Below are 11,493 nucleotides of genomic sequence, written 5' to 3'. Positions count from 1 at the left end.
TTTATGGTGCCCTGTCAGATTCTGACATATCAATCTAAAATTTGGAAAAGACTACCAAATAACACTTAGGCTAAATAGTAACACTTACCTGAAATGTCAGGTAACTTGGTAAACCTCTCTGCAATGTCTGGAAGTATTGAATTTAATACTGCAGGAACTTTCAGCTCCTTTCCTTCTTCTCTGAACAGGCAATGATTACTCTGTGACTTTTGTTTGCTTTTAATTGTGTTTTGCACATCAATTGCTGAACAAACCATAATGATAGAACATATAATGTGACTTGCATATGTGTCCCAAATGAAGTCTTCTAGATTGTTGTAAACAAATTTACTTATCTGAAAAAAAGAATAATATTAAAGAAATAAACACTTTTTTTTTCTTATTTCACCATATACATTTTGACCTTAGCAACATTACTCTTTTTAAATCCTTTAGTTGATGTGTAGAGCTGTCAACTAACCTTCTCCAAGAATGATATGAATTCTTCCTTTACTTCCTTTGTAACGGGAATGCTTTTTTCTGTAACTTCATTGGTCTCCTCATTCTCTTCAAACCTCATCTGTGTAGCATTTTCCTAAAACACAAAATGAATGCTGAAATATACTATCAAAAAATGTGAATCAAAACCAAGTTCTTAAAATAATAAAATAACACTATAAATCTGGTAATATAATATAGAAAAACATACCTGTGAATACTTAAGGGCCAGAGCTAATAATGTTTGCATTACATGCGAGGCAAAAGGATCTACACATGTTGAGCGTATATCTTCTTTAAAGACACGGGTGAACTCCACCACCTGACAAACGTCTGCAATGGGGAGTGCATGGTCCAATACCCTTGATATGATCTGATTGCCAGCCAGACTTTTTTCTTGCCCTTCACGCTGTAATTCACGGAAGAAGTTACGGACCAAAATCTCTGAAAACAAGAAAGATAATGTTAAATGGTAAATAGTTAAACAAAGCAAATACTGTGCTAGACATTAACCCATTCCTGATGGGTGGCATGTACGCACATGCCATGGCATGTCGGGACTATCTGCCGTGGGCATGTATGTATGGGCATGTATGTATATGGACATGCCATGCTTATTTTATTCAGACTATAGACTGAATAATGATCAATTATGGAGGATATAACAACAAAAATACCCTTCAGTCTCGATTTATCAGGAAGTTTGGCAAGTAGAGACTTTAGAAAATAATGAAAACTGAAAATACAACATATTTTCGTAGTATTACGAAGAAACGGCATGGGATGCTGGTATTTGGCATGAGTGGTCGTGCATGCTAGGGCGATGATATAAGCCCCAGGCAGCAAGGCCAGGGCTACTATGAATACTACCCGTTAGGAAACGGTTAAAGTTCATAGAATACTATAGGAGAGTATAGTAGTGAAAAGGGTAAAGAGTGGATTTAATATGCTAATGATTAAATGTGCTACATGGAAAAAGTTGTACATCATTTTCAGATTGCATGGTACTGAAAAAGAAAGAGAGGTGAATGTAGAGGTTGAGGAAACAGGGATTGGTAAAATGGGAAAGGGGGGAGAGTTAAGGGCAATTAGATAAAATGGAAAATACAGGTGTGTAAGAACAGAAACCACTAATATTTCAGAGTAGAAGGGATACTGTGAAATAATCAATGGCTCATTCGTGACTTAGTGCTTGTGGAGACATCTATATGTAAAGACAATTAATAATCTAACCTAACATTGTTGATGTGGAAGCAGTATGAAGGGCGAGGATGGGAGGAAGAGGGAGTGGTATGCAGAGAATGAGGAGATGGAGTTGAGGATGTTGGGAGAGAGGAAGGAATATTTTCTAAAGGTTGGGCAATGACCAAGATAGGTGCTTTGGAATGAACTGAGCTGACAGCAAGGATCGAGGAAGGGAAAGCAGTCACAATTAAGGAGAGACAGGGTCAGGGAACCTGGGCTAGTTGATAAAGGGGTAAGGCTCAGTGTTCCTAACAAAGGTACAAAATCACTACTGGCCAAGGGAAGCCTGAAGTATATGGGGAAGAGAAATGGTTTACATCTCAGGGTCCTCACGAGCAGTAAGGGCTAGATAACTAAACGGGAATACCTTCCCCGTGGTTCCATGAGGCCATTCAGGAATGACCCAAAACTATCCTTTTAGCCTTTCAACACACCTCACACATCTGAGGAACTGGGCAGATGAAAGGGTTGGAGAAGAAAAGGAAAATGGTTCATGGTGAAAAGAGATAAATATGCTAGACATCAAAGGTCAAGGGTTGAAATGAGTTAATGATCAGGATAGGACATGTTAGATGTCAAAGGTTGTAGATTACTGTAGGATGAGGAAACTGCAAAAGAGCTATTATGAAACAATCAAAGAGTGATATAGTAAGAAATGTTGTAGAAGTAGAAGAATCCAGAGAATGAAATAAAGGAACGGGAAAGTGACTAAGTATCGGGAAGAATGTCAGGAGGGGAGGGGTCGAGAGAAAGACATTGTTGAGGCATAAGGGAGTCACATAAGCATCTAAGTGGGGGTGGTAAGGATAGTGAGGAAGGAAGAGGGAATGGTGATGAACATGGAGAGGATGGGTATTTTTTGGGTGAGTGGGAGGAAGAGGGATAAAGGGAACTTGAGGAAGAGGGCGATGGATATCAGGAAATACTTTGAATGTAGAGTGAATAGGAATAGAGGGATTAAGGGTTGGATGAGGAAGTGAATTATTTCCTTGAGTCATGTTTAGGAACTTTTGGAGGTCTTCAAGAGTTTCTGGAGGGGAGTTGGGTGGGGAGGCCCGAGAAACAAGGTTTTCTTATGTGGTAAAGAGGAAATAGATGTTCAAGGAGCAGAGGAAGGGTGTAGGTGAGGATGTGGTAGAAGATGGAGTAGAATGTTTAGATTGTCTGGTGCGAAGGTAGAATGAGAAGGGGGGGGTAGGCATGGGGGAAGTGATAGAGAATGGAGTACCTGAATTTAGGATGGAAAAGGAATTTGACTGGGGGAGATAGGGACTAGAGATAGGATGGTTCAGAGTAGAGGAAAGAGATCCAGAGGGAGATGGTGAGACTTCTTGAGAAGATGAGAGGTGAACAGAGCAAAGTACAGTTTTGGAATAGGTAGAAAGAGAAAAATCTCGTAAGTGTGCTTCTTGTCTAGCCTCACACAGAATGAGGCCTAGTTTGAATCTGAGAACTGCTGCCTCAGATTTAAGCTTGTAGGGAGGGTAGCTCCTATGAAATACATTATAGGAGCCACCACAATTGGTACTCGTACGTGACTGAGTAGAGCAATTTGAACAGTCATGACCTGGTTGGGCACATAGAGGGCAGCGGTGGCCAAAACGCCAACATTTCTGACATTGATGGGGAAAGGGTCGATATGTTTGGAACGGGCAGGACACTCCACCAACATAAACTTCATGGAGGTCACATCTGCAGAAGCTAATCTTGGCAATACTGGTGTAGGCCTTTCGTTGGCCTCTGGGAAGAATTGTGTAGCTATGGACTGCTTTTGCATGATAGTCAATGAGGCATGTGAGCAAGTTGTTTTCACAGACTGACCAGTCCTTGTCGTAGGCAGGACAATCAGTCAGAGAGACGGAAACAGTTCCTGTACAAGTATTCACCTGTTACCGACAGGTCATGTGTAAAAGTGTCATAACATATTGCTTAGTCTGCAGGATACAGCTGTACATGCAGCGACGCACCAGAGCGCATGGAGTGGGAAGTTCCGCTACATGTAGCAGACTCCCGTGCCTACCTGCTTTTGGAGACATTTTTGGAAAAGAAGGATATTGTCAGAGTACAGAGCTGTAGGGGGGAATCAAAGAATTCATCCCACCTGGCTAGGCCAAAAGGGGTACTCAAAATGTTTGTACAGGTGGAAGCAGTAGGATGAGGGCAGGAGGAAGATGGGTGGTATGAAGAGAGGTAGTACTGTTGGGAGGAAAACAATGTTGGGAGAGAGGTAGGAGTGTATTCTGAAGGATGACTAATATCCTGGGTGGATGATTTGGAATGGATAGAACTGATCACAGACATTAAGGAAGGAGTATTAGAATCAGTCAGAGCTGTGGTCAAAGGAGAGCCAGGGGTGGGAAATTAATGACAATAAATTTAGAGAGGCTAGCTGATAAAGGGGCAAGCCTTAATGCCCCTAACAAGGGTAAAGGATCTTAACCCATTGCCGACGGGTGGCATGTACGCACATGCCATGGCATGGCGGGACCATCTGTCGGGGGCACGTACGCACATGCCATAGAGTATGTATGGACATGCCACGAGTTTTTTTTTGTTACAATCATGGCAAAAGATTATTTTTCTGCCACTGAAAGTGTGATTAAGTCGGTTTTAACACTTTCTCATTTCTACCATGCAAAAAAAAACAACAACAACAACAACAACAAACCAATGATTTCAACTCCATGATGCTGCACACTGCTTATTTTATTCGGACTATAGACTGAATAATGATCAATTATGGAGTCTATATAACAACAAAAATACCCTTCAGTCTCGATTTATCAGGAAGTTTGGCAAGTAGAGACTTTAAAAAATAATGAAAACTGAAAATACAACATATCTTCGTAGTATTACGAAGAAACGGCATGGGATGCTGGTATTTGGCATGAGTGGTCGCGCATGCTAGAGCGACGATATAAGCCCCCGGCAGCGAGGCCCGGGCCAATATGAATACTACCCGTCGGATAAGGGTTAATCATTGGCCATGGTGAGCCTGAAATAAAAGGGGAGAAGAAACGGTCTACCCCTTAGGGTCCCCATGAGGGTTCAGCACGGTTCTCACACCTTAGGAAGTGGACAGAAGAAGGGGATGATGAAGAAGAGAAAGAAAGGAAAGGGAGAGAAGAAAAGACCATGCAAAATTAGTTGAGGCGAGGGCTGAGGTCCAAGGTCAGGGTGATCCCCTACATTGGGCCTCAGTCTCTGTCTCCTAAGCCTCCCCACGACACCAACGAGCAAGGGATTAGGAGGGGGGGGGGGTAAGAAAAGGAAAAGATCACAAAAATTTGGTTGAGGCAAGGCCTGAGGCCTAAGGCAAGGATGTTCCCCAACATGGTCCTCATTCCCCTTTCCAAGACAACAAGTATGGGTTTGGGGGGAATCGGGAAACAAGACAAGGGATCATAATGGAGTTTAAGGAGAAACATCAGGAGGGGAGAATTGGAGGAGGGAGCAAAAGGGATGACAGGGAAGGAAAGGGGAGTTGGTGTATATGGAGCATGGGAGATGGGGTGTCTTGGGAGGGAGTGGGAGAAAGGGGTGTTGGGGGGAACAGAAGGGGGAGGATGGATGTCGGCAGTCACTTTGAGTGTAGAAGGAATGGGAGGATCTGGGATAGGCATATTTTTTTGAGGTCATGATTAAAAAATTTTGAATATCCTCAAGACTTTCTGAGAAGCTAGTTGGTTGGGAAGTTTGGAAAAACAAAGTTCTTAAGAGATGGAGACGAGGGGATAGACAGTAGAGCAAGGAGGAGGGGTAAGCAATGGGGAATAACCACCACAGCTTGACATTTGAGCCAATCATGTGCCCCAAATGCTAAAAAAGTATTGGAAACCAAGCAATTGAGACTGTAGATGCAAGCTAAGAAAAGTTTGGTGTTTCACTTTTGATAGAGCGAAATTATATCCCCCCACCTATTTCTGGTTGTTTACCCAGGCTAGGGAATATATATAATGTATCTTATAAATCCCACAGGGATCCATTGGGCAGACCCCTTTGCTAGGGAATATATAGATTGCTTTGTATTAAATACATGGGGGTGCAGGGGGCTTAACCCCCTGCTTGGCACATATATAATACCATGGGTGTCCGGGATTATGTAGATCTTAATGTATTGCTACGCCAGTGGGTCTTGTCTCTGTGCGAAACATGTGTTTACATGAAGGGACCTGGGCAAACATGTCGCAGCTGGCTGTGAGCGGAGGAGCGGAGGAACAAGCCGAGAGACGCAGTTGGGTGCTGCTCCTGTGAAGACCTCGTGTGTGCCCTTGTGACCTGATATAACTTTGTGTTGCCCTGTTATAAGCTGTATTGTGCTGTGTGACATGCTGGTTTCCCCCCTGTATTGTGCCTATAGAAAAGTGTACGGTAAATAACTTGTGTAAATAAAGGAAAGACTGTCATTTTGTGTTTACTTCGTGCCCTGCCTCGCCACTTGGCGTTTCCTCTCCTGGTGTTCTGGGACGCTGTGGTGTTCGGTGCCTCTTGGAGCTGTTCAGTGTTCACGACCCTGTATATAACACGCCGTCTGCCTAGCCTGCCTTGTGTTGGTGGCAGAGAGACGAGGCGGCCGGCGTAACAATTGGTGTCAGGAGTGGGATTTGTGTTTGATCAGTGAGACGCGCCGATTTATCATGTGGTCCAAAGATGGCGGCAGCCATGAGGGAGAAGAGGCTATGATTGAGGCAGGGCACGAAGTAAACACAAAATGACAGTCTTTCCTTTATTTACACAAGTTATTTACCCGTACACTTTTCTATAGGCACAATACAGGGGGGAAACCAGCATGTCACACAGCACAATACAGCTTATAACAGGGCAACACAAAGTTATATCAGGTCACAAGGGCACACACGAGGTCTTCACAGGAGCAGCACCCAACTGCGTCTCTCGGCTTGTTCCTCCGCTCCTCCGCTCACAGCCAGCTGCAACATGTTTGCCCAGGTCCCTTCATGTAAACACATGTTTCGCACAGAGACAAAGACCCACTGGCGTAGCAGTATAAATCCCACAAGGTTAAGGTTAGGTTGGTTTATTGGTTAGGACATACTGTTTTGGGTGATGTGAAATCCTGTAGACTTTACCGAATGATGGATTAATTTCCGTAGTTTTTAAAATTGGAGACCAGTCTGTATAGAGTCACTGGCCAATTTTAAGTGTTTTATTGCTGGGTGTACATATTTTTAATCTATATACTTCTTACTTCAGCTTGTTTGACTCCATAATTTCCCTGATATACTTCATGCCCTCCCATTTTATCAGGACTACATACAAGATTGGCAGCTGTGGTTATGATAGAAATGATCATCAGATTCGTTTTCATCACGAGAATTAATCAAATGAAATAAATATTGTCTGGGAAAGCCTGATTGTTATAACTGGTTAAAGTTAACAAGTGCTATAAAGAGATTGAGGGAAATGGACACTGCCAACTTAGAGCATAAAAAATTGAGTAATAATCAACACTGGTACATTTGCTCCGGCCTCATATTTACTGCAAAATAACGAAAATATCCTCTGCATATTAAAACTAAAAGACAAAGTCCTTACACAGCTGGAGTTCTTAATGTTTGTTTTCTATAATTTTGGGTTCGCATGATACGTTTTCGGACTTTGTCTCCGGTGGGTGCATCGCTCTCATAAGGAAATAGCCCAAGATGGAAAACTGAACCAAATCCGGTATAGGTCATTAATGTCAGTGCGAATAATGTTAAAGATTGGAAGTAGGAAACATGAACCTGCCTGGTCTCCACCTGCCTTACCTTGATCTTCACCTTCAGCGTGTTTCAGCTGTTCATATACACGAATATAATAATTATATTCCTCCTCCGACAGTCTCTTTCCTTTTCCAAAATGGCCTTTCTTTCCTAGTTTCTTGGCATTTCGAAGAAAATTGTTTTTCTTCTTCTGCTTCCTTTTCTTCTGCTGCTCTGGGTAGGCCATCGTAACCACATGTGATTGCGAGCTTTTGTTTACATCTCTTCGCTTCGTTCACATCGCGCTGCCGGCCAATCATCACAGAAAACGGGTGTTTCTTCTGGGTGACTAAATTCGATAATACATAATTAAAGGGGTTTTGTCGATGTAGAATGGATAAAGATCTAATCTTGGCAATGTAATAGGGCATTTTTTTCTGGTTTAAGATTAAGAGAATAGTATAAAGTTTTGGGGAAATCGGACTTTAGGATGTGAATTTCCTCCAACTTGCTTTCAAATATAAATATCACACAAACTATTCCATTTTCTGTTAGAACAATAAAACTCGCTTATTAATCAGTCAGTTACACTTGTCATTTACTCTACATAAAACAAACTAGTTGGCGTATTCAATTAATCGTTTACGGGTAAGCGTATATCGGTACAAATATACAATATGCAACAAATAAGACTGAGAGATGTTATCCATTACTGAAACAATGAAACAACAACTACTAAATTCACCCGTGTGTGAACACTTACCCGACGATCTATTGTCCGAACAAACTGTCGAATGTAAAGGATGCTTCTGTTCATGGGCCACAGACAGCAATACTGCCCATTAGTCAAAAGAACAAAATATACTAAAAACGCAACCAAATCATGCAGACTAGGAAGTAACGGTATAAAATATGTAATACTAATAAAAATTATTTCATTTTCATATAAAAATATGCAGTAAAATGTTTTTCCTGATTTACCTTTAAAAAAATATTATACAGCAATATCGATACTGTATGCAAGGGGCATGTAAAAACCAGATTTTTTCAAATTAAAAATAAGACTGTAGACAATTGTGAACTATAATTTGGCCATTTTTTCCTGTTTGCGTGGGAAAAAAAAAAAAAAAAAAAAAAAAAAATATATATATATATATATATATATATATATATATATATATAAACACACACACACACACATACACACACACACACACACACACACACACACACACACACACACACACACACACACACATATATATATATATATATATATATATATATATATATATATATATATATATATATATATATATGTATATATATATATATTATATATATATATATATATATATATATATATATATATATATATATATATATATATATATATATATATATATAATATATATATATATATATATATATATATATATATATATATATATATATATAAACACAAACACGAACACAGTAACGTGTACACAAAGATGAAAAGGGAAACAGCCACAGTAGAAAATGAAACTAAATCGTAACGTTTCGAACTCTTCACGAGTTCCTCTTCAGACAAATAATAAACCGAAATGGATGCATTTCGGTTTATTATTCGTCTGAAGAGGAACTCGTGAAGAGTTCGAAACGTTACGATTTAGTTTCATTTTCTACTGTGGCTGTTTCCCTTTTCATATATATATATAAATATATATATATATATATATATATATATATATATATATATATATATATATGTATGTATATATATATATTTTTTTTTTTCCGAAACTTAAAAATCGGGCTTTTACACGTAAGGTTTATGTTTACACGCCAAATGGACAAGCAAATGTAATGTACCGATTCCGAGGCGCACGAAAATTACCAACACTTTTTTTCTTTCTTTCCTAGCTATCAACCAGCGGCATATGGGCAAGGTTACTAAGCGAATTTTTCATCTGATAGTATTGGTGAAGTAAATTCACTTTCACTTTGTAAATTCAGTTTTCTAATTATTGTCTGCTATTGTTAGTAAATTCGATATTTTTTAATCCGATTTTTTTTGTCTGCTAAGCTACTAAAACGTGGTTGGTTTAGAGGTTCAGTGTGCAATGGTGGCAAATTGGGGGATTCTTTTTTCTTTTTTTGTAGTATAAGGAGCCAGGTGTGTGTCTTGTTGAGTTGACTAAGGCGGGCCAATACCACCTCTCCCTTCTGTCTAGCTTTTCCAAATTTCATCTAGACTTCTAGCAACTCAATCATGGCATCATGATCAAGATGCTTATTCATCTCATATCGAATCTCATCGGATGTTATTCTACAAGATTCTAGGGGTCGGACAAACTCATCCAAGTCCTCTCCTATAGTAAAGTGTATAGGTTGCAGCTCTGCCCCTCCTTGGTGGACAGAAATGCGGGATGGTAATTGTCTGAGCTGCATGTATATGAGAAATGCCTGGCGAGTGCATTGGCAATGTCTTTAGGGAACTGAAATTTGTACCCTCAAGAGTGATGATTTTAATTTTGCAAGACTCTCCCATTAATTTATTTTAACAGTGGACCAAACCTCCGCCAAAGCTCCACCAGGAGTATCTCCTAGCTTATCTTATTGTTCTATGAGCCCTCTCCTAGCTTATCTTGTAGCTCTTCGAGCCCTGGCTCTTGCTAGTTTGTAACTGCAAAAGTCCTCGTTGTTGATGTTATTTTTGAAAAGCCTGTAGGCTCTATTGCGTTCACACAGCGCCTAACGGCAATTTGGGTCCACCATGGAATTCTATGCTTTGCGCGAATGGATGCCATTGCTGCATCTAAGACAAGACTTCTGAATATCAACGGTTTCTCTAACAACTTCGAGTTTGACGTTCCTTGTGAAGGCGACCGAATCTGCTCGTCTTAAGTCAAATTTAGGTGCTGAGGGCGCTCTTGTTGTGTTGCATGAATATTCAATAAAAATAGGAAGGCGATCACTTTCCAGCGAGATGTGAATGGTGTGCCACAGGCACTCGGCTGCTATTGTTGAAGAGTCCAGAGATTTATCAATAAAGCTCAAAGTACGGGTATGATCGTCCACCCGCATCGGGTTGCCGTCGTTCAGAAGGACCATTCATTAATTTAACTACTTGCTCACCTCTATCATCCGTAGGGAACCCCATAATGTATGAGCATTAAAATCACCTAAAATTAACTTTTTGTGGGAGACTATGCTGAAGAGCAAAGAGCTTATCAAAATTGCCACACTGTCAGATGGACAATAAACTGAACGTATAGTCAGGTGCTATTAATTTTTAATTTGCATGCGACAAACTAAAAAGTTGAATCAATATTTACTTTAGAAATAGAAAGATTCTGGTGGATGTACGTACATGGCGACTCCGCCTCCACACCTACTCTCATGGTCCTTCCGACGTAAGTGGTAGTTCCTCAGCGAAACGACCACGTCAGAGACGCGAGGGTGTTGTGTTTCTTGGAGAACCATAATATCGGAAGCATAGGACTAGGCTCATAAGTTAATGGCAGTTAACGTACCTCTAAGACTTCGACAGTTCAATTTTAGACTGGTCGACGCAATTACATCTCAAGGGGGTTGGGTTGGGCAGTTCATAGTGTTACGAAGCGTACAATTTCAACGGAACTGCCGGTAGCACGATACTTGTATTTTTAGTGTGGCGCACATATGTCCTAAGAAGTGTTACGCCTAGCTGATGACGTGTACATTGTTTACAGAGACATGATGTAAAATGGGTAGGTATATTTTTGAGTGTGGGTTTTGCCATATGAACTTTTAAAATCAATGGAATGGTAGTAGGCACTTCTTGACCTAGATGCTGAATTATTAATGAAAATATGCTATGATAAGATAAAAAAAAGACATTAATTTTAGTATAAACAAGAGTCATAGTAAATGTGTTTAAAAAAAGTGTGAGTAAATTTTTACATTTGAGTATCACCGTAGCGCTACAAACCGCTCCGTTCGAACGTATTTTTTGTAGCACACAAAAGTATTCCATATTTTCTAATGAAACACGGCTGTTTCTCCTGGTGAGGGAAGTGACTGGCAGAGTGCGACCTGCATCCCTCTC

At 40.3% G+C, this 11,493-nt stretch overlaps 1 protein-coding gene across 1 annotated transcript in view; it reads right to left on the bottom strand.

Annotated features, from left to right (window-relative positions):
• The window catches only part of LOC119574462 (nucleolar protein 9-like), a 20,176-nt gene extending 12,475 nt beyond the window's left edge, over positions 1-7,701 (bottom strand). Inside the window, exons 1-4 of the mRNA XM_037921692.1 lie at positions 7,488-7,701; positions 689-921; positions 461-574; positions 89-335 (exon numbers count right to left, since the gene is read on the bottom strand). Coding sequence (XP_037777620.1) covers positions 89-335; positions 461-574; positions 689-921; positions 7,488-7,668 — 775 coding nt within the window. The 5' untranslated portion in view covers positions 7,669-7,701. The remainder of the gene's footprint in view (positions 1-88; positions 336-460; positions 575-688; positions 922-7,487) is intronic.
• Between the last annotated feature and the right edge of the window lie 3,792 nt (positions 7,702-11,493).

The sequence above is a fragment of the Penaeus monodon genome, chromosome 6, assembly GCF_015228065.2.
Source record: "Penaeus monodon isolate SGIC_2016 chromosome 6, NSTDA_Pmon_1, whole genome shotgun sequence".
In the NCBI taxonomy this organism is placed as follows: Eukaryota; Metazoa; Arthropoda; class Malacostraca; order Decapoda; family Penaeidae; genus Penaeus; species Penaeus monodon.
Note: the sequence above shows the minus strand (reverse complement) of the source record. Positions and strands in the feature narration are given on the sequence as shown.